Genomic DNA, 24703 nt, shown 5'->3' with positions numbered 1-24703 from the left:
AACCTAATCAGAGAGGCCGGTGCATCACGTCGAAACATCCTGTCAGTTTTCATCAAGGAGAAAATGCGTTATTTCGCCAGTGGTCTTTGACGTGTTTTTTACCGTCATGTGGTGATCGGTTTTGCACAACACAGCATTGATATGGCAGATGTACAATGGTTGTTTAACCAAGGCCGTTACCGGTACGCACAGAAATGCACACAAATTTGCTGAGCCCGGAGAATATTAGCTTATTTATATTTGACATTTTTGTCATCGTGTGATGATTGCATTTACAGAACACAGTTCACTTGTATAGCCAGTGCACATGTACTATACCAGAAGTGTCAAATTAGTGCCAATTTAAAGGCATGTATATGTATGATTATTTGCTTTTCATGCATTTTGTTCGTTTCCAACAATAACACTAAGCTCAAAATCCAAAGAAGAATGTTCAAAACCTAACCTGATAATATGCTCAATGTACTCTTTGAGAAAACAGTGGAAAACCATGCACAATCGTTTGATCACGAAACACAATACGTCGATACGGTAGCTCTCTCCATTCCAAAAATCAGTCCATTCACCTACATTGTACATTTCCTGATTTCTTCTAAATGACAGCAAACCAGACGGAATAATTTTACAGGGTGTTTAGTGCCAGCATATGATCTTTAATCCAAGTAAGCTTTTGGATAATAATTCAGTACGGTAGGTTACTTTTCCTAAGCAAAAAAAACAGGATACCAGCCAAGATGTCAAGTGATGCATATTGCTTGCGACTGGTTTCTAAATTTGTTACGCTTAGCCCAATTTGTCAAGCGATATTTTCAAATTCCCAACTACGTGTATGTGAAATGAGCCCTGTTTTATTTTCTTCATGCTACATCCATTGCAATGTTTGTTATCAGGTTAACTGCGTACCATACTGTACTGGCACCACCTTGGTCAAGTCATAATAATGTAATCTTCATTCGATTAGCAATGAATTGTATACCCCTGTGAACCATAAACATGGATGTAAATTGGCTTTAAAAGAGTCAATTTCTTTGCACGTCATTTAAAAGCAAATTTGTCCTTTGTAGTGAGAGCAGCAAAATGAGAGCAGCCAAAAAGGGGAAGGGTGTGTTGTAGAGAGAGGTTTTGAACATGACATCCCAACTATTCCCGGTCGTAGCATCGAGATTTTATAGCCATGCTTTATCAGCCTGAATACCCCCCCCCCCCCCCCCCCGCCAGTTTTGCAATCATGCACTGCGACATCGCCTGGTCATAATTCACATGCAAAGCAAATGGGGCAATAAATGAAACGGGCAGAAGCGGACATGTGCGCGCTGATTAATCCCGGAGATAGTCGCTTCGTACTTAAGCCGGACCGTCATGTTAGTAATATCAGTCAAAATCATCTGCCTTAAGTGCATGGTGATGTTAAAGATGTGCTATCTCATCTGTGCTTTCGTTCTCGTCATAGAAATCAAAATTCCAACTTAAATTTTTTTATTATATTCCCCCCTCCAAAAAAAAAGAAGACTTTATGTTTCTATTTTGGGCATTTGCAGCCCTCTGAATAAAAGGCTTTCATGTGTGTTTTTGGACAAGGCTTCACTGTGTAGAAGCTTCCGAACAAAAGATGCCCACATTAAACCAGTTTTCAGATACGTTGTGTGGGTCCACACAGTGTTTTGCCCTCTCTGGAATTTACGTTTACAGACATTTTGGGGTTAGGTTTATCGATGTTTAAACCAAAGAACCTGAAAGTTCACGATGAAACTTAAAAATACCGGCAGCACAGGCAGTACATCTTTAAACTGGCTCAGAAGAGGTTCATCATGCGTGTGCTTATTTTAACGTGTGGTTTCCAGCAACCGTGTGCCACGTTATAGGCTGTACTTTTTTTATGAAAAGAGTAGTTGATTTATAACTTTGTCACAGGCACTACAGGAAATTGCTCCAAATGGAGGGATGTAAAATCAGAAGGCCAGTTTATTAGGGAGAGAGACACACTTCGGCTTCAGCCAATTGTCCATTGTATCCTGTAGCATTTCATAATGTTTGTATGTCCTTACACCAACACCAAGGGTTGCAAGGTTCAATTGTCTGACTCATTGGTTATCAGGTGGTCCTGTTCCGGCTCATGAAATAGAATTTTGTTTTTATGCAGTCTTTGAAAAAAAGCACCTTTGTGTCCCATTTATTCACCTGTCAGCCCCTAGCTGGTCTTAAACATACTTGTTTAAAACCAGCCAAGCATGTTATTTACTCCCATTCATAAATACCTTTTCTGTCAAAAAGTCAAAGACATCAATAATAGGCAAATTCCAACGAATTTCCTATTCGCCATGTCTATGGTACATGCCTCACGCGTGTAGTGCTAAACATCTCCTTACATGTATCTTGAGATTGGCGCACACTCAGTCGGCGCATACTGCGCGATGTGGCGCAGAATGCAGCGGTGTTTTACCTGCAGTTTAAAACCACCCACGTGAAGGGCTCTCGTCCAATAGGAATGGGTAAACTGTCTCAGGTATTTACAGGGGTGTGAAATCTCAGCTTTAAAGCTGATTTCAGCTTTTTTTTGGTTTTGGATTTCAGCTTTTTTCAGCTTTTTCCCTCACTTGTGTGTAGAAAAGTATAAGAGATCTCCAAAATTCAGCCTTTTTACGCCTTTTTCAGCTGTTTTCGGCTATTTTTATCAGTGGTCACTCACACCCCTGTATTTATGAATTTGCTTTTAATCTCCATTTATAAATTGTAATTTTCAAAGGGTTTTGATGCCTTTTCAGTTTTTATGCTTAAATGAGAATTTTCAATTCATGAGAAGTTGTACTAGGATGACATTCTCTAGGCTAAAACTCCAAAAGCTGCCAGAATATAAAATTGCAATTGCGGCGGTGAATTGTCTGTTTTGGGTCGATCATCTGTCATTATCGATTCAGTGCATGACAGCACGGAGGAAGGAATAAGTCACCGATTAAACCTTGGTCAATCATTGTTACTTCAGCGCATGACAGTAAGTCAATGAGTAAACTTTATGTACATGTACGTATGATTTCAGTCTGCTCGCAATTTGAAAAGAAAAGCCCTAAACTAAAGGGTGTTTTCCTAAGATGACATCACAGCAACAGTGCCCTCAGTTGTCAGGAAAAACATTGAACATTTTTAGTGTTTAAAAAAGTGCAAAAAAAAGAGAGTGATGTCTCAAAGTTTGCATTCAGAGAAATAGAAATTTGCTCAAAATGTATGCCAGTGTAAAATGCATGACATGGTCCCTTTAATGTTGCATTGGCCTCGAACTGATGGACCTATATAATTGTTGTGGTTATTGCAACAGTGTTCAAGCATTGTATTACTGTATGTGAAACTTGTCAACACCCATGGGTGCGACATTCTTGGTTTCAGGTCCATTTTTTTTTAATCTAATGAGAATTCCTGATGCCCAACCCGGCCAGAAATTTGGAACACATCACCACCTCTCATGGCCAAGAAATGTACCGATTAATTTGGTAGTAATCTCTGTATTGGTCTAGCACAAACATTCTCATTCTGTAATACCCTGGGGGGGGGTTTTTTGGGGGGGGGTAGCTAAATTGAAAACACATTAAGCTGACAGGTCATAGTTACTGGCCACATTTAAGTTCGCAAAAGTATCATTTTGCCAACAATTTTTTTTTTCTTGTTAAAAACAAAACATGTAAGTTGAACAGTTATAAGGAGAAAGAATCTACCGTAAGTTGTTCAAGAGCTCAGACAGTGAATGTACATCTATAATCCTAACTCCTCTGGCTTTTTTGATAGGATGCAACCTCAATCCTGCAAATTTTTCCACCTGCCTCCATGCAGAAATTGCATACAGCTTCAATCCTGCTAAATATTTCTTGAATGTGGTCCTTGGAGGGGTGACCACTGCCTCAAATCCTGCAAAATCCCCCAGCAATCACTGTCAAATATGTTGAGGCAGAACCATGCAGTGATCATCCTGGAGCAGTGTGAGGGATTTCAAGTATAATATACCGGTAGGCCTAGATTTTTGCACAGATTTTTGCACGGCTGAGCATAAACAACTCAAGGTCCAGCCCAAGACCTTGACACAGTGCATCCTCCAAAATCAGCCACATGTTTTTGCCATTTACACATGCATGTATCTATCCTGCAAAATTCTTCATTTTGCAAAGAGGATTTTGGAGGATTCGGAGGGTTGGGGTTAATTATTGATGCATTTAAACCGTTTTCTCTTGAACCCTTTATGTCTCCGAAATGAGTCACGCCAACTACCCGTAACTCTTGCTGTGCATTTGGACATGTTCACGATTCCAAATCGCCCAGCTGTCATTCCGGCATCATTACTGCTGAGTTATCGTGGGGTCTCAAGTCACTTGACAAGCCCCCTGCCATCCATACGTTTGTCATGATCGCAGTACTAAAGCTTCTATTATTTCAACAATGGGTATTTCTCCCCCAGCCCACCCCCCCCCTTCCCTATGCAGTCTCGATCCCTCATGTGTCATCATGTTTCCATGTGCTCGCGCTCAACTCAACTCTAAAGCCTCGCGGTCAGTACCCAAAAAAAGCGTCTGGCAGCTTGTAATGTTACAAACCCGGCGTGGCTTTGATTTCAATATTCTGGAACTGAACACCGGACGATGGGTTTCGGGTCTTATGCTCGACATCAACCATCGCTTGTGTGTGAATGTAATTCGAGGCTTACATGCTGCAGCATGTTTGTTAAGAGTATGGAGGCAGTGTGTACTCGTATGAATGCGTCTGGCGCTGATGGAACGTTTTATCTTCCCAATGTTGAAAGCTGTGTTTTGAACAATTTGTTACTTGAGAGTTGTCGCTGACAAAAGCGGCTTACAAAATAAAATTGCACCGGTGAACGATGTACCGGTATACCGGTAAAGTGCGGGGGCCAATCGAAAACATATTTGTATAATATGATACATGTTTGCTTTCATTTGTCCATAATATGTTGCACAAGGTTTTTCAATACGTTCTGTGTCATCAATTAATGTAATGCAGGTTTAACACGTCTTAGGGCTTGAGCTCAGTGACAATACATGTACATAATATACGTACATGAAGTTTCATCAATACCTCACATAATTCAGCTTGCAAAATGATCTATGTACATATTTGCATGGACAATTTCAGAAATAGCTAAGAAATTCAAGACACATTGTACATTTTTACATGTCTTTTCTTTTTCTTTTTCCCTGACCGATGGATTTAGTGTGTTCCCTAGCCCTGTCTTCAGACATGACACTGCCCAAGACTCTATTTTAAGCCCTGGTGATTAATCGAGGAAGTTGTAATGATCATGCTTTACTCTCCGTACTCCTTGGATCCCCCCTCCCACCCTGACCCCAAATCTTTCCAACTGTTGTGAGAAATAGAGGAAAGGATTCATTAAGGCCTGAACATGGCTGACTTTCAACCCCGCCACCCAAAAAAAAATTCTGCGGAGAAAAATGTTGGGCAACATTTTTTGAAAAAAATGTAAAACTTCTAAAAAGATTTGAAAAAAAATAAAATTTGTGAGCCCCCCGCCCCCCTCCCAGCCAAATCCTGGGTGCGACACTGCTGTGAATACATGTACTGTACATGTACCGTACATGTACATGTGCCTGTTGACCTCATAGAGGATATAGCTACATGTACATGTAGAATGCAAGTGTTTGTACATGATTGACATGCAACAAACCAAAGATTGAAAAAGTATAATTTAACCCATCAGCACATTGTATTACATTGTATTACATATTGTGTTACATTGTATTACATATTGTGTTACATTGTATTACATATTGTATTACATTGTATTACATTGTGTTTATTCACTGAAGAATTATCAATAAAACAGTTGAGAGCTCAGGCGGTTTGGGGCACTACAGTGAGTAATAGGCAGGGCGGTTTCGGGTGCTTTATCAGTGACTGAAGGGTTAATAGTTGGCTTAAAAAAGCTTTGAATTTTCCTTTGCACATTCCTGGATTCATATATTTGTATGTGATCCGCAGTGCAGGTTTTGACGTACACAGGTTCTTGATGGAGTGATCTTCACGTTGACGGACAAGCATCCGATACGTCTGTGGCTTATCACATGTACAATGTAGTACAGACTCCAGTGTCAACGACAAGTATGCGTATTCGTGTTGTAACTACCGTAGTCTGCGCGTATCGCAAGGCAAAGGAGATACCCTATAGAGGGCAGGAAGGAGATGCATTATTGAACGATTCTTGAGGAGCTCCCGTTCCATGGGGAGGTTGGAGGGAGGGAGGGGGGGCGGTAAGAGCTCTTCCCGATCAAACTGAGGAGTTTCGACTTGTGTCGTGCTGGAAATCTAGGGGTGATGTGTGGAGATGGAGTTGCGACAAGTCTGCACTAGACTGGTCACGAAGCATGCATAAATGTATACCATTTGGCAAGAACGCTGGGTGATGTGACAGCAATGCTTTCCATTAGGTAACCTTCCTACACTGTACAAATGTACATGTCGGGAGTGAGATTTGTCTGGATTTGTCCTGATTTTCTGGATGTTTTAGTTTTTTGAAATCGAAAACCACTTTGTGAAAATGATGGCTTCCCGTGCGAAGATGCCCGAACATTGGCCAACAAAACGTCAGGATCCAAAAAGCCTCGGCAATTTCAAGCCAGAAAGTCTTTCAAATGAATGTGGATTAAATACAAAAGACATGCAATTTTGTTAAGATCAAAAAATTTTGTTGTAATTTTCCGGTGAGGAGGGAAGGATCTTGAGGTAATTGAGTATTAACCTGCCAAAGGCAATTCAAAAACTTATTCAAAGCATTTTTTTTCTTTGCAAAGGCTTCACTCTAAAATGCACTTGATTAGTGTACAGATACTTGCAGCATCAGCTGTTGGAGTCATAAATTCAGTGTGCATTCTTTGTTTCTGAGGGACCATCTGAACTGACCCGTAGATAACACGGGCCGAACGTCATTCTGTAATGTGCAGACAACTGATGTGTTCGCAGATGCAGCTTTAATCTCCTCTGCCCGGTCGGCAAATCTGATTAAATTTTTTTCTAGCAAATGTTTGCCGGCTGATTTTTTTTTTAGTGTCAGTCTGATAAAAATCACAGCTTTTTTACTCAGAATCTGTGCTGTGGGGGAATTTCTGCAAAGTGGCCGTTGTATGTGTTGAGAGACATCGTTTGCAGCAATATTTCCCATTAAAACATGTGGCCCATCTGATGAAGCGCCTTTAAAAAGTGAGTGACATGTGTGCAAGATCCCTTAGATTTCAAATTGGCCAAAAAAACAAAGTGCTTGGCTTAAAAAGCCCCGTTGAAAAAAAGGAAGTTTGTTGGTGGAGTCCGTTCTGCCCAAGTGAACATCATTTTGAGCTTTGGGTGTTTCAGGGTTTTTGGGTTTCTTGGCTCGTCCTTGGCTGATTGCAGTATTCGTTACCAGAACACTGATGGCTTCTCCGGCAGAAGCTTCAGTCTTAAAATACCAACAGTTTCTTAGCATGATTGGTAAGCTCTGCTGCTGGGACTATCCACAAAGTCCAGTACGTGTGTCTTCATAAAGGTTCAAGGCGTACAGCCAAGGGACCAGGGCTTAGGGTGCTGCCTTGTTTCCTCCCTTTTATGGTGCTTGACCTTCCGGTAACATGTAGGCCTAAATGGTAGGACATTCATGATCACAGCAAGAATGATGTCTCAGACAGAAGCTTCAGTGCTACAGCTGCTTCAGAGCCAAAGTTGCTGGAATCTTGTTTTTGTTGTTTGATGGGGATCATTTCTGATTATTGTTCTTTGTAATAATAATCCAGGGTCTTCGTTTTGGTCATGAACAAAATACCATAGAGTCATTTGAAAATCATACTGCGAAAAAGCCCATGTTCTGTTCATCGAACAGACGTACATGTAGTTCTATATTTTTTTCTTATTTTTTATTCTTATTATTATTATTTTTTTTTTTAAATCTATTTGTTGATTTTTATTATTATTATTATTATTGTTATTTTTATTTGGGGGGGGGGGGGGGATTTCTATGTTGATTTAGTATCCGAAAGCCAGTTGGGTACTAAATTTTGAGTCAGGTGCTAAATTTTTTTATACAACCATTTCCAATGAGCTGCATTTTAAAACTGTGTAGTGTCCACCTAAAGTGACTTCACACCAACACTCAGTGTTCAGGAAATAGCTTGGCCTTTTTTAATAGTGAAGTACTCTTGTTTTAATAAACCAAACTAATTATTTCAGAGAAATGGCAGGTTTTACAAAGTATAAGATTCAGTATCAAAATCCATCGCATGACCCCTTAAAAAAAATACAACTATGTCCAACACCGTGTGAGCTGTCACAGGCCTTCCACTCCTCCGAGAGTCTCTTAAGACGAAGTTGAAAATGCGCGGCGTTGTCCCCCGTAGATATTTTCACAACGCAGAATACGAAACGGTAACGCAGGATGATGGAGGATGTTGTCCGAAGTCGCTTTTGTCGCATCCCCCGAGCACTACCTGTTAAAAAAAAAAATGAACTCGAGATTTGTTTCCATGGGGGACGTAATGATGCAATTTCTGTGGCCTATATAATATTTCGTCGGAATGGATCGGGGGCGTAAAAATTTACATCCATGTTGGGAGGAAGAAGGCTAATTGTTCCCAGAGCTGTGCTGACACTTTCAGAGCCTAGAAATGGCTGTTGAGAAGATCTGTACCTTTAGAGAATAAATTACATTGAGGGAAAAACTGATTTGTGATTAAATTGAAATGTGATTAATTAACCCTAACTCCCTAGCATGATTTACTAGAAACCATATAGGCCTACCATCCTGGCAAATTCCAACACCATATGGGAAACTGCACACACATATTTTTTTGACTTAGATTCTGGAGGTGTGCCAACCCAATATAAAAAAGACTGTCAGTTAGGGGTACTTGTACCCATCCAGACAGATTCCAACAAAACATGCCTTTGGGGTTTGATGGGTTGAGTTCTGTTAGGGTTAATGCACAATTGTTTTTATTAATTATCAATTTCCTTCAGTATAGGTGTACAATTGATGTAAAATTTCTCATTATCGTTCACGACATGAAATATGTCTGTAACGTTTTGTCTGCTCAAATCTCATGCGGGCTTTTTGAAAAAAATGAAGGAGGCCAGAATTTTTTTTTTTTTTCTAAGATGGTGGCTTTTCCAGGATGGCTGATTGTTTCTTCCATTTTCTCGACGATTTTGCTGATCAATACAAAATTGTGTACAAAGGAGCCATAACCCTTTCTGCATACATTGTACATGTACCTACAATTTGCTGAAAACAAATAAAAAGACAATATATTGGCAATAATATTTGCAAAATGTATTGCAAATGTATGAATTTAAAAAAAAAAAAATTAAAAAGGGAGGCGCGTTGGCAAAAGAAAGTGGACGGGGTTGAGAAACTTTACTATTTAGTTGGCCTTAGGTAAAATATTTGTTGGGTGAAAATATTGGCTTTGGGTATTGTAGTTCCGGGAATGCCCATCATACATGCACTGATGTGTGTCGGAAAAAAGCAAGTATAACGGACGGACGTGCACCTTCGGAGTGGAGTTGTCGACTGTGTGGCAAATGTAATACGGTGAGACCGTGACAAATGCGGCATGCAGAGACTCCATCTGTGCAAACGTTGTAGATGACAATTACATGCACCAGGGTCCAGTTTAAATATTGCTATCAAGCAAACGTACGTACGTGCTTAGCAGACTGCAGCCGGGAACCAGTTACAAGCAATGTGAATTCCACACTGTTGTAGAGTATTAGTACGAGTATGAGTACTTTGTCATGAGTACGAGTACGAGAACAAGACCATTTTCCATTAGTACGAGTACGAGTACCAAAAAAGTACCAGTATGAGTACTTTCCAGAAGTTGGAGCAAAATGTGTCACGTGCTTTCGAGGGCTTTTTGCTATCAAACTAGGCATTGACCTATAACCCCCTAAGCCCTTTAGGCTAGGAACCATCCTCAATCCTCCAAAATCATCTGGTATTTCTCGAATTTGTTCAGAAGAGGGGTGAGCATTGCCTCAATCCAAATCCTCCAACAATCGCTGTTAATGGGATGAGGTAGTGCTGTTGACAGTCACAGGCAGATTATATCGAGCATACATGTAATGCAGATCTCAATTATTCGTGACTGAACATAAACAATGCTGGGTACGGCCTACGAACTCGACACAATGCATCCTCCAAAATCAACTGACACTTTTTTACCATTCAGCCTCAATCCTCAAAAATCCTTCAAAACTTGGAGGATTGAGGAGGGTTAGGGTTAAACCAAATGCAGAAGCTTCCCAAACAGTAAAAGAGCTTTAATTCTTGCGGGAGAACATTTGCAAAAGTACGAGTACTTTATTGTCATGAGTACAAGTACGAGTATGGAGAAAAAATTGAGTACCAGTATATTTTCATCAGTACAAGCCTGAGTACGAGTACCAAAAAAAAGTACTCGAGTACGAGTATATTTTCATGAATGCGGGTACCAAAAACTATACTCGCGTACCAGACCGAATACGAGTGCTGCAACACTGGAATCACATGGCATTTTGGTTGTTCACCTGTTTTTATTAGGCAAATATTTATCTGTGCTTAAGCGTGCCAGCGGGCTCCATGAAAATTGGCCCTTGCCCTCCATTCAGACACTCTGCTTAAGGCTGTCGTATTCCACAACGCTCAAGTCTTGAGAGAAAGAAAACTATAAGAAGGCCCGTGTCAACATTTCACAGCCCCGCGCTAATTGAAAAGCTCTCGTGTTTTTTAATTCCGCTTGCGCACTGAAGAGGGGATAATTTATTTTCTAATCCGTTTTTCGTATCCCCGCTAGGTTTCTATAAATTTTTATGGAGTTTTTTAAGATGGGAGGACGGGGGGTTATGTGAAGTGAAGCATGATTGGGTAAAAGGATGGTCTTAAGCAGGCAGGGGAACTGGTTGTGCCTCGCGGTCCGGCATGTTGGTGTAATGTCTGAATTTGTTTATCGGGAGGGAAAGGTACTCAGTAAAATCTGGGGGATCCTCTTACTTAGATTTGAAAACTTTGTGAAAACATGGATGCTATATCGCCGGAGGATGTTATTTCTCGGATGCAAGATTTGTTGTTTCATGTACTCTGGATTTTTTTTGGGGGGGGGGATGGGGGAAGTATAGGAGGCCAAATATGTGAACAGCCAGCAAATAACGTAGGCAGAAGGAGGTTAATTATCAACCAGGTTGTCTTGACTAATTGTGAAATGTTTCCAAGCTGCTGTGTGCAGAGCCAAAGCTTGGCACAATACAAATAGTAACAGACAGTTCGTGTCGGTGGTTTTGCCGGGGGAGTATATACACGCACTACGTGTTACAATTTATAATTGGACAATTTTTTGTTCTCTCTCCTTTTCTTCTTTTTTTTATGAACGTGCACTTTTTGGGGTGTCAACAAAAGCTGGGGGAAAAAGTAATTAAATATCGAAATTGCCAGGACTGTTTAATGGTTTAACTTGAAAACATTGCTAGCTGAAGTGGATGCCGCACTTTTTGATGTGCTGTTGTGGATACATTGTTTTTAAGCTCTTGCAGGAGCTTCTTCAGGTCTCTTCATGGTTGTTCGGTCGGCAGGGCTGCCCCCAGAAAATTGACCAAAACTGACCCTAAGTTTCCCTTAAAATATAACTACCGGTACCAATTGACCAAAAATGACCAAAAATTGACCAAATGCAATGACGTCGTCAGTAAACGCACTCTTGGCGAAAGTTTTTGGAACACTCCCCTTTGTCTCGATGATGCGCATGCGCGTTTATTTTGCATATGAAGTGAGACATTCCGTTCCCGGCCCAGAGCTTATTGTGCACTCGCGCTTGTTTTTCTCCGTCTGCTTCACCATTTTCGGATTTGAGAATGCCCAGTTCATAGTACCTAGGGAAATTTTGTACAATATCAAAACAAAAGTTGCAAATTCTGGTGAGATGTTGGGGTTGAACATACAAGTTGAATTGATTGCACGTTGAAATTTTCAATAAAATACATATATTGGCACTGTACATGTGTGTATTCGTGTAATTGTATACTAAAAATATCTTGCAAAAATGTCATAGTCGTTATTAATACATTCCTGTACTGGTCATCGTATTGTAAAGCATAATGCATTATATTGTATATTGTGTTCTTAAAAAAAAACATGTCTTTTGCTGTGCCTTTTTCCAATTTCTTCCTTTTCCTTGTGGGGATCCGACTATACCGACTACCCTGTCGATACGCATAGATTACATTCTCAGTCATATATGAGAGGTTTCTGGGTGCATGACTTCATCCCCTCCCAGCCTAAATTAATTTGGAGCGGAGATTATAAGATTAACCTTTCGGATAATGTTGTCTTGCCATGCTGTTCCCCAGCTGCAATTTTTGAGAAATATTGGATTGAGGATTTGTGATCTTAATAGTACAGTACTTGCTGTACTGTGTACAGGGTGAGTGAAAACAAATGAAACCCAAATGGCGGGACTATCGTAGTGAAGTTCTGCATGTAGCACTTTTAAAATATAGGATATGAAAGCCCAATTCATAATCTTTCTTTTAGTACAAGAGTCATTCGAATCACTTATGTTCTTTTCAAGTTACAGAATTTTAAACATAACCACCGTTTTAAGGTTCTGTCCACAGATCACAAAAAAGTGCAGTGTTCTTTCAGCAAAACAAAAACAAATCACAAAGGGATGAGAGTGAATTGTTTTCGTTTTGCTGAAAGAACGCACGCCGTTTTTGTGATCCGTGGACAGAACTTTAAAACGGTGGTTGTGTTTAAAATTCCATAACTTGAAAAGTACATAAGTGATTTGAATGATTCTTGTACTAACAGAAAGCTTATGAATTGGGCTTTCATATCCTAGATTTTCAAAGTGCTACTTTGTTTGAAAAAAAAATACTTCTGCCAATTAGCAGTGACAAGCAATTTACTCATGCAGGGACTAAGTGTGGTCTCGGGAATGATTTATGGGCCTAGTAATAACGATAGTTGAGAGCAACATTGTCCAAACATTCACAATGCACAAAATACATTTCTCAAGTGTGTACTAACGCTTCAAGTGTCTACATGTCAGTAATATCAATCATGTGTACACATGTATGTATTGTAATAACACATAGGCGTTCTTTTATTACATGGGAGTTCACGTGCCCAGTCCATTTATAGTCAGGCTCCCAATCGCATATTCCTTATCCCCAGGGCACTTTGGGGCTCTGTGCACATAATACGCATCGCGCAGGGAACCATGATACAGCATAGCCTTCACAGTGCTGCATATGTATCTGAAGCCGGTTCGTACATACATGTAAGGCAATACAACATGGATGATTGGGGGATGTTATCTTTGGGTCGGAACCGGACTCGATATAGGGTTCAATAACCTCTCGGTAGGGTCTCAAGGGGGACCTGGCTTGTCCGGTTTCGGCCGGGGATTCCTTGTCTTCCGGGCCCTTGTGAAAGCTGAGCGGGTCGGCCACCGCTGTGCAAGGATCCCAATCCTTCAGTGGGGAATCGACGTGTATACCCGTAGGCAAGAATCTTCCAAAAGTGTGCATGTACTTTTTGAGGGGAAAATATAAAAACATACAGGTTTACTCAATGTACCACAGGAGAGAAAATCAGTTGTACAATTTGAAATTCACCAACAGTAAACATTGTTTCCGACAAGTGATGTAAATCTCAATATGTGATGCGATCAAGCTACATGAGTCGTTTGTCGGGAATTTTCATTTGGAGATACAGGCCACACTAGGGCCACTTCATCACATCACTTCATCACATCTCTTGGTGTTCCGACTTCCATAAATTTTTAACTAAAGATGGTACAAGCGTGCGGTTTTCACAGCAGTAATGCTGAGATTGTGCTCTTTTTAAATCTGTGATAAAAAAAATTGTTGACCAGGGTCGACAAACGACTCACTTAGCTTGATCGCATCACATATGCACATTCAGTTTAAAGTAAACCAGACAATGTTATATTCATAGCACATTGGACAGTGGACCATGCTGCAGCTGGCTATATATTTGCATTGCCCAACGCTGCACATGGGTTTGAGTTTCCTCAATGTCAAGCTGCACGTTCCAGCTATGCATGCCATGTATAATTAAGTGCACCCATGTCGGCCTTTTGTTGGACCTTAACCCTAACTCCCTACTGGACTAAGTCCGACAAAATCCATCAATCCCACTGCTTCCAATGCATGCTTTGCTTTAGGCCTCCAGGCCCAAGTCCATCGTACTCCATCAATGTTTAGTCAAACCAGGCCTGCAGGACCAAGTCCCCAAAAATCCACCAAATTGGGGATGAATTTTGATGGAGTCAGGGCTGTTAGGGTTAATAATGGATGCGCAGTTACGGTCGTGACAGGTCCAAACATTTAGTGGGTAGGTCCAAACATTCAGTGGGTAGGTCCAAACATTTAGTGGGTTGGGTTAATAACGGATCAGTCTGTTGACAGTTGTGCAGGACACAGTCAAAATATCAATCCTTTTCCCTGCCATGCCTTTTACACAGGCTAGTCACCAACAGTGAGATCATGTATCAAGCAAGCACTGTGACTTGTCAAATTCAGTCCACAGACAAAAGCAGGCAAGTGGTTGGCACAGCTGGCTTGTGAATCACCTACAGTCAAAGCATAGCTGCATCTACAGGGGTGTGAAACCTCAGCTTTAAAGCTGATTTCAGCTTTTTTTGTTTTGGACTTCAGCTTTTTTTCCCTCACTGGCTGTGTACGAAGGTATAGGAGATTTCCAAAGTTCAGCTTATTTTTTACACCTTTTTCTACATGTAGTTACATTAACAGTCACAGCCAGTCAATCCTGCTTTATGTAGGCTGGGAGCTCTTAACTGTTGAAAACAGTCACTTGATTGATTTTGACAGAAACAACATATATTTGACAGAAATAACATATATTTGGGTTAAATTAATGTCCAACTTGTTACTTTTCCTCTTTCTTTCTCCAGGCATTGCTACAAGCGCATGACGTGGTCGCCCACGAGGTTTACAGCGATGCGGCCATCCGCGTGACTCCTCCCCCGACGTCGCCTTTCCTGAACGGACGCGAGGAGATGCAGTCCCCCAACGGGGACGTGGAGCCCATGGACTCCGTCACCCGGGTCCGACTGGTGCAGTTCCAGAAAAACTCGGACGAGCCTCTGGTAAGAAGACCGTGAATATACACTGGTCATTTCTCAGTGGGTTATCATGACGTCATATCTCCAGAGAAAAAAACCGAAATAGCTTATTGGGGTACTAACCCATCAACTAATCAACTAATCCATCAACTAACCATCAACTAATCAACTAATCCATCAACTAACCCATCAACTAATCAACTAATCCATCAACTAACCCATCAACTAATCAACTAATCCATCAACTAACCCATCAACTAATCAACTAATCCATCAACTAACCCATCAACTAATCAACAATCCACTCAGTTACTGAAACGGTTAGTCATCACAAGTATTTAAGACCTGTTTCAGGCTGACATGGTGTGGAGCGCTGAGGAAATTTGTGGCAGACTGTCGAACACCATTGGATGGTTTTTTGGGGCCAAAAGAAACTTATGAGTGTCAGAGAATATTAGATGTATCTGGATTTGTTTATATTTGGCGCAGCGTTGGAGGGGGGGGTGCCCCCCATACAAAATTGCTGCCTCCTGTCACGCCCCCCCCCCCCCCCCCACGCTGGAAATTTGTTAGTCCTATAAGTGACCATGGTTAATAGGTTTAACAGAAACTGACCCCCCCCCCGTGGAAAATCCAGTCCCCCCCCCCACACTCACCGCGACACCCCCTCCCCCCTCCCCCCCCCCATCCCCCCCCATCCCCCACACTTATGGTGAGAGCCACTGTCTACACCGCTGATTTTGTGTGCGCCTTATGCCCATTTGTATGCATAGTTCAAACCCTAAGTAAAATTCCACACAACTCTCAATCGTATTTGAGTACATTTTGCAGGGAACACAAGTACAGAAATTAAAACGTACTCAACTAGAAATAAGAGTACTAAAACTCTTGCAACAAATTTTCCTCCTTCTAACGACTGTCAGCAATTTTTTTCTTTCTTCTAACAACATCCACCCCTTCCAGGCTTTTACAGTTACCGGTACCTCACCCCCGCATTATACAAAAGTTGCTACCTGCGTCATGCTATCAGACCGATTGATGATTTAATTAAAGAGCAGCAAGATATTACATGAAGATCGTGAAGTCACTCATACATGTCGGAGTCGTGCCTCCCCCGATCTGCTCAATTGCTTTTTTTTTTTTTCAAAAGCATAAATTGGATCAGTCACTTCACCACGTTTGGGGGAAGATTAATTTTGCAGCTGAGAATGCTTGCCTTGCCTCGTGATTCTGGAAGTAGAGGATAAATTCTTTGGACCAAGCATGTACTTTCAAACATTTTCCTGATGGCGACTACAATTTGACATCGTACTTGTACATTGTGTATGATCTCTGTTTTGTTTCTCACAGTTTGCCCAAAAGAACCCCCAAATAACCCTCTCTGGTTCCCTCGGTATGAGGCGACTGAGAACATTTCTGTTCCCCCTGGATTGGATGCGAGTCCATTACAGGCCAATACCGGCACCCATTAACACATGTACTCCTGGTAAGTCCTGGTAAAGCGGCTTGCCCATGGACACAGTAAAATGGCCAGTTAATGCTGGTATCCATTTATAAATGTATTTTAGGTGGAGAGAGGCAAGTCCTGGTAAAGTGGCTTGCCCAAGAACACAGTAAAATGGCCAGCTTATGCGGGTACCCATTTATACATGTACTCTAAGTGGAGAGAGGCAAGTCCTGGTAAAGTGGCTTGCTCAAGGACACAGTAAAATGGCCAGCTAATGTCGGTGCCCATTTATAAATGGACTTTAGGTGGAGAGAGGCAAGTCCTGGTAAAGTGGCTTGCTCCAAGGACACAGTAAAATGGCCAGTTAATGCTGGTACCCATTTATAAATGTATTTTAGGTGGAGAGAGGCAAGCCCTGGTAAAGTGGCTTGCCCAAGGACACAGTAAAATGGCCAGCTTATGCGGGTACCCATTTATGTACTCCTGGCTAGAGAGAGGCAAGACAGGGTAAAACGGCTTGCTCAAGAACACAACATATGGCCAGCAGCTGGATCTGAACCCCTGACCCTCTGATCATGAGTCACAAGCCCTAACCACTGGGCCACACCGCTTATATACAAGTCAATGAGCAAAATGATGCATTTCCCCTCACTCTAAATGTGTCATTTCCATTTTCTCTGCTCTGCTTCCTACAACTTCTTTTTTTAGTCAACACACAACCTTCTTCTATTTTGTCGCCACAGACATGTTAGCGTAATCAGATTTCTAACTAATTCATATCAATCTGATCAATTCATGGAATAGACTTTAGATTTTTAATTTTTTATCCCCTTCCCCCTCCCTTCTTCGTGGATTGATATAAGATTATCACAAAATGAGCTTTGGCAAAGCACCAGTCCCGGAGCCGGACTGTCTGCCGAGGCCGGGCCGAGATTTATGCGATTGAGGACGGTCAATTTCACGCATGCTTTAATTCCGTCGCAGGTCCGGCGCTATCTAATACATCAGGACAGGCGCTGGGTCAAATGTGTGCATGGCAGTGTATTCAGGGGCCGTGCACATATACTTGCACTGTGCTAATCTGTGCAGATCAGTAGTCTACAAAGCTGTTGTGGTGATTTGTTTGTTGGATTGCGGTTTGCTTTGTGGATGTATTATCTTCAAATATATTTGCATTTCCTGTTACAGGATAATTGACACACATGTCAATTTGTAGAATGCGCACCGACACTGTGTGTTTAGTTTGGGTGTGCCTAAAGTAATTTTGCTGTGATAGAACTGGGCACCAGTGTGATTTTTTTCAGTTGTCAGTGCCAAAAGATCTGAATCTACTAATCCCAATCCATTAATCACAGTCCATACATGTATGTATTTCTCCTGCTGAGAATGGTTGATGATTTGTTATGCATGTTGTTTGAAATTATCCACAGAGGCATGGAGAATATTGGCTACCACTCTCTAACTTATCTCATCCTTCTTGCCTCTATCCATAACAAGTTCTCCTTTTTTTGCAGAGAATTCCCCTGCACAGATTGTCAGTGCATATTAAAATATGGTTCTTAAAGGGGCAGTAGGTCCTAAAATCCCTGAAAATGACATGTTTTGGATTGTTTACTTGTCCTATTTCAGATATCTGGTTGAAAGGAAACTAACCTAATGTCTTACCGTTCCTGAGAAAAGAAAAGAAAAACGTGGTTGTTTACATCGGACACGACGGAGTACAAATACGTATATCCAGGGAATATATATCCAGGGAATCAACTTTCTAAAGTTGGACAACATGGACAATGACTGCTGGTGTATCACATCACATAATGCATGATCCATCAGTTTCAAAAAGCAGATATCTGATTCGACTAATCCCGTTCCTCTAATCTTAATCCTGTCTAATCTCTCCCCTCATCCAGGGCATCACCCTGAAGATGAACGACGACCGCCGGTGTATCGTGGCCCGCATCATGCACGGCGGCATGATCCACCGGCAGGCCACGCTACACGTCGGCGACGAGATCCGCGAGATCAACAACGTCTCGGTGGCCAACCAGACCGTGGAGAACCTGCAGCGGATGCTTCGAGAGCTCCGCGGAAGCATCACGTTCAAGATCGTGCCCAGCTACAGAAACGCACCCCAGCCTTGTGAGGTAGGCAAACAGAAAAGTTGTAATTGATCGAGTCAGTCACAAACCTCTATTAGCCAATCATAAGCCATCCAGTCCCTTGTCAACTCACATGGTATTTGAATGAACAATGACAGAGGCATGCCTTTGTCATTGTTCATTGTTCATCTTTTGCTACTCTTTTGTTACTTTTGTCCTGAATTGTGATTGACTTTGATTGGCTTGATTACAACTTTAAGAAAACCGATTATTTAAAAAAAAAAAAAAATTATTTAAAAATGGAAATCCTTTGCCTTTGTGAACAGCTCTAGGATCTAAACATTGCACCTTTCAATATTTCCATTACCATTTGTACATTTCAGGTCATTTTCCGAATTCAAACTTTTTTGTTAAAATTTTCTGTCCGCTTGAAAAATATACTTGTATTCAATTTTGGGTTGAAAATGAACAACATATACTGTAGTCACAACCCTTTAAGCACAGAATACTCAGTTCCGGGCTGTATGCACGCGCATACGCCGAAATTCCTTGCTAACCCGTGAAATACACTCACTGTAAGCAGGGAATTTTCTGCTACGGTAAGCAGGGATTTTTCACTAACAGTAAGCAGGGGCAAGAAATTGGGCCATGGTTAAGACCTAGACAGTGGAGCTGGACAAGAGTTTCAGATGCAATCAAACACTTACCCTCTGTGTGGATAATGAATGCGAGTGATTCGGTGATTTGTTTTTGTCTTTGCGTCAGATTTATGTGCGAGCCCAGTTTGAGTACGACCCAGGTCAGGACGACCTGATCCCCTGCCAGCAAGCCGGCATGAGCTTCCGGTGCGGTGACATCCTACAGATCATCAGCAAAGACGACCACAACTGGTGGCAGGCCCGGAAGGAAGGGGAGCCTCTCAACGGGACAGCGGGACTGATCCCGTCACCGGAGCTACAAGAATGGTGAGATTCAAAGCCCAAGAGACTGGACTGATCCCATGAAATGGCAACAAAATAAGCCCATAATCAATGGGAACCATTAGTGGTATTGGACTGATACCACAGAATGACCTGATGCCCATAACCAGTGGGAAAATGAGAAACACAGAGTGGGATTCGAGTGGACTGATCCAGTGAAATTGCAAAAAATATATGCCCATAATCAATGGGAACCATGAGTGGGATTGGACTGATACCACAGAATGACCTGATGCCCATAACCAGTGGGAACCATTGATTGGGTGAGATGGATGTCATAGAAAAGAATGACAGGATTCCTGTTGGGAACCACTGAATAGGGATAGGACTGATACAATAGAATGGCAAGATGCTTATCAAGTGGAACCATGTGACCTTGAATAATCGCATAAGATCGAACTGATCCCATAGCACAATACACCCAAATATGTCTAGAACCACTGAATGGGAATGTCATAGAATGATGAAGCATTGTAACCAATAGGATATAGGAGTGATCCCATAGAAAGGGTGATGCCTATAACCAGCGGGAACCACAGATTGTGTTCCGTCTACAGAATTTCCTGGACTGATCCCATAGCACAATACACTCACAAAATGTCTCGAACCACTGAATGGGAATGTCATAGAATGATGAAGCATTGTAACCAATAGGATATAGGAGTGATCCCATAGAAAGGGTGATGCCTATAACCAGCGGGAACCACAGATTGTGTTTTGGCTACAGAATTTCCTGGACTGATCCCATAGCACAATACACTCAAAAAATGTCTCAAACCACTGAATGGGAATGTCATAGAATGATAAAGCATTGTAACCAATAGGATATAGGAGTGATCCCATAGAAAGGGTGATGCCTATAACCAGCGGGAACCACAGATTGTGGTGTTTTGTCTACAGAATTTCCTGGACTGCTCAATTTATGCCATTATCCTTAACCTAAATGTTTCATTCTCTCGCAGGAGAGTAGCCTGTTTAGCCATTGAGAGAGCCAAGAAGGAGCAGCAGGCATCGTGTACGTGGTTCGGTCGACGGAAGAAACAGTACCGAGACAAGTACCTCGCGAAGCACAACGCGGGTCAGTACCCCATGATAATCACGCAACAGAATGAAAAACTCCCTCACTTAAAACCTTTCATTTGTCCTGAGTTTAAGGTAGAGTAGATCATTTGCAGCTGTCCAAAAAGTAACTGACGAAATTATTGTTGAAAAGCTCACTTGGTATAAAGATAGTAATGGCGCTATTAAACTCCCTGTGAAATTATTCTTGCATGCTGTCATTTTGAGGAAAACAAGAAAAGAAGGTCATTTCTAAAGATGCGTCAAGTGATGAAATTTTTGGAAATTTCCATTAGTAGTTGGCTTGTAATTCAGTGAATCCGTGAATGGGTGCGCGCATGCATTGACACAATGCACACGCGCACGCAGTTGCTATAATTTTTCAGTTCAGATGTTAAGTGGTGTGCATTAATGGGCAGTACTGGAAACGAGTACCCTATTGACGTTAAACACGGGTACTGTATTAAAAACGACCCCAAAATTCAAATCTTAGAAGTTGTCTGAAGGGCTTTACAACGCTTTACAAATCTGTTGCATGTTAAAAGTGCCTGTAAATGTGAAATCTGTTTTGGTTTTCTATGTAACCTGATGTCTTAAAATAATTTCACTCTCCGAAAATGTTGGAATCGGAGAACATATTACTCAGTCCTTCTGATTTGAAAATCACAGTTGTGTGAAAAAAAGCACACCTGGATTTTTCTAGGCGTGTGATTTTTCTAGGCATGTGATTTTTCTAGGCATGTGATTTTTCTAGGCATGTGATTTTTCTCTAGGTGTGCGATTCTGTTGTTCAAGCTGGGACCGAACAATCTGGTATTTTTTTTCTCATAATATTCATCTTGGTTTACAATAAAGCCGTTTTCTCTTCACCGACGTACTTTGTTTTTCACAAATTATGAAGTATAATTGTGCCGTAAATGTATGCCGAGGTGTGCGGTACTGAGGGATTCAGGCGTGCGATTATTCGCACTTCTCAGGAAGCATTTAGGCATGTGGTGGCGTGGGATGTGATCGCACGCCTCAAAACAGAAGGACTGATTACTCAGCTAGAACTAAAAAATTAGTTTCATGAAATTACACTTGTTTACTAAAGACCATGCTTCATACCGTCCAAATATTGTAATGCCATCTCCTACCTCTTTTTGGTGGAGACAATATCAACTGACAGTCCAATCGTTAACGACGTTCCATCCTTTTCCTTTTTTAATCTCGTTCCAGTGTTTGATCAACTTGATCTGGTTACATATGAGGAGGTGGTCCGCTTGCCTGCCTTCATGAGGAAAACACTCGTACTTCTCGGTAGGTACACATTGGTGCAGAACCAGGGGAGAGCGATATTAAAGGGAATATACAACATTTGCAGACATCAAAGAAAAAAAAAACTACCAAGTTTTTACGAAATACCTTGCTAGGATGTTGGTAAATGACAGTCTAAAGCATCCTGTAAAATTATGGCACCTGGTGTGAAGTCATTTTCAAGAAAATGGTATTTTTGTGTACATTTCCAATGGTGGTGGGCCGACCACCGTTGGAAAAACAGGATTCAAAAGGTTCATAACAAAAGTGCATTATGATTTTCGATAGCTCCAATTCTCTTATCATTTTTTTGTTTAGCTTTCTTGGATCCTTGAAAAACCTCACCTATGTAAGGAATTAATGACACTATTTGTAAACCATCAAGGCTCCCAAGTATAATAAATTGCCTGGCTGCTCCTTCGTGAAGCCTACAAAAACTTTTTTTTTAAGGACTTGCTAGGGTGTGGTGACTCGGTGTTCATGTTTGTCTTGCATTTGACCCACAGGTGCCCACGGTGTAGGTAGGAGACACATCAAGAACACGTTAATCACAAGTCATCCAGACAAGTACGCCTACCCCATCCCACGTGAGTATTAAACAGCCTGGAAACAGGCCTCATATTTCTTTTTCTACTTTGCTCATCTTTTTTTTGTGCTAACATCAATAAGCCTTATTCCCGACTTAGTGTTACTAAGTAGAAGACCACGTCAGTCAAAATCCATCACTCACTCTACTTCACGTAATGCTTCAGGACCAAATCCGTTGAAATCCACCGATGATGCTGGTGGATTTTGATGGACTTTGTATACATGGCTTATCTGCCGAAGTCAGATGGATTTTGATGGGGGGGGGGGGTGGATTTTGATGGGGGGAGGGATGGATTTTGATGGGGGGAATCAATTTTATGGGGGGAATCAATTTTGATGGGGGGGGGGATGGATTTTGATGGGGGGATGGATTTTTGAAGGGGGGATGGATTTTGAAGGGGGGATGGATTTTTGAAGGGGGGGGGGGATGGATTTTTGAAGGGGGGATGGATTTTGATGGGGGGTTGGTTTTTGAAGGGGGGATGGATTTTGATGGGGGTATGGATTTTGAGTGACTGGAACTGCTTCATCCGTAGGGTGACAGGCCCAGTTAAATCAGCTCAAAGCGCTCGGTTGCACGTTCATGAGAATAATTATTATTATTCTATTTCTGGAAATTTAACCAAGGACTCCTTTTTTTTTAGTTTTAGAGGTGGGAGGAAAAGCCTAGATTAGAATTGGGTGGTGGGGTGGGGGACTCACAGAAACAGGTAGGGACTGAGAACTCCAGCTGCTTGTGGTCCAAAGCAGGAATCGAACCCGGCCACAGTAATTGGAAGGCAAGGAAAGACCCACTGCACAAACCTGACTCCAAGAACTTATATCATGTGATATCATCTGCTTGACCGAAAAGTTAACAGAAATAATTTTTTTTTAAATCAAACTTATCTCTTCCTTTGATCTTTTTCCCAGGTATCCATTATCGTTCCACCTTGCTGAGCTATGTGACTTTCCATTTCAGCAATATTTTGAAATTGTTTTGTTTTTGTTTAGACACGACACGGCCATGCAAGAAAGACGAAGAGAACGGCAAGAATTACTACTTTGTCTCCCACGAGGAAATGATGACGGACATCGCGACCAATAAATACCTGGAGTACGGCACCCACGAGGACGCCATGTACGGCACCAAGCTGGACACCATACGCAAGATCCACACGCAAGGACTGATCGCAATCTTAGATGTTGAGCCCCAGGTAAGGGTGAATATTCTGACTCTAACCACTAGGTTAACCCCATGGGCCCGGGAAGCAGTCATGGCTGCGGCCGCTAATCCTCATTGGAATGCAGTTGCCAGCTGCGGTATGCCGTGGCAAACGGCTAGTGGGTAGTTCCACAGCTGCTGCTTTTGTGCAGTCCCGCTACCACACAAAGGCTGTGCAGTCATGCGGGCCACTTGCTCTATGTGTGGAGGAATGTCCCCATTATAACCCGTGCTTAAGGGGTTAAGGCCAGTTCATACATCACACAAATACAAATCTGAAGCGAATTTGACATCGATATTGCTACCAAATTCATTAGAGATGAAATGTGTTCATTTTTTTTGTCTGAATTTGTGACGTCATGAAAACTTGTGACATGACTTCACAAATTTGTGGATGCGTTCGATTTCGTGCCGAGTGTAAACTGGCCCACAGTTGATGACTTTCATGGCCCAAGTCTGTATGAACAGGGGCTGGGGGAGCTAAACGTCTCGCAGCTGAGAATTGCAAAGAACGCGACTACAACGTGGTCAAGCTGAAGGTCAGCCACCATGCGACCCGTGTCTGACCACGGAGCTCACCCAGTGACACTTATCGCTAAAGAGAAGGGGTTTGCCCCGGTGTTTCTGGTCTCCTGTATAAACTCCCACGCGGAGTATTTAGGAGATGAACCAACCAAGAACATATAACCCTTCCTTGCAGCCCTACGTTTTAATTTTAATCGATTCTACATTTTCTTTCTTCCACCCCCTGTGATGCTTACTGTTTTTGTGTGTGTGTTTGTTTATGTCACAACATTTCACCAAAATATTGTCAATAGATTAACACATACGGACAGGTGGCAATGTCATCTGACGTCAAATTACTACAGGTCTGTCGATAGTCCTTGATATATATATATATATATTTGCTT

General features: G+C 41.8%; 1 protein-coding gene across 2 annotated transcripts in view; it reads left to right on the top strand.

Annotated features, from left to right (window-relative positions):
- Nucleotides 1-24703, top strand: part of LOC119723573 (peripheral plasma membrane protein CASK-like) — a 111645-nt gene that overhangs the window by 83044 nt on the left and 3898 nt on the right. For both annotated transcript variants that reach the window (XM_038194294.1, XM_038194293.1), the window contains exons 15-21: nucleotides 14952-15146; nucleotides 18477-18710; nucleotides 19431-19630; nucleotides 20608-20723; nucleotides 21923-22003; nucleotides 22507-22587; nucleotides 23582-23784. In XM_038194294.1, coding sequence (XP_038050222.1) covers nucleotides 14952-15146; nucleotides 18477-18710; nucleotides 19431-19630; nucleotides 20608-20723; nucleotides 21923-22003; nucleotides 22507-22587; nucleotides 23582-23784 — 1110 coding nt within the window. The remainder of the gene's footprint in view (nucleotides 1-14951; nucleotides 15147-18476; nucleotides 18711-19430; nucleotides 19631-20607; nucleotides 20724-21922; nucleotides 22004-22506; nucleotides 22588-23581; nucleotides 23785-24703) is intronic.

The sequence above is a fragment of the Patiria miniata genome, unplaced genomic scaffold (genome assembly GCF_015706575.1).
Source record: "Patiria miniata isolate m_02_andy unplaced genomic scaffold, ASM1570657v1 HiC_scaffold_17, whole genome shotgun sequence".
In the NCBI taxonomy this organism is placed as follows: Eukaryota; Metazoa; Echinodermata; class Asteroidea; order Valvatida; family Asterinidae; genus Patiria; species Patiria miniata.
Note: the sequence above shows the minus strand (reverse complement) of the source record. Positions and strands in the feature narration are given on the sequence as shown.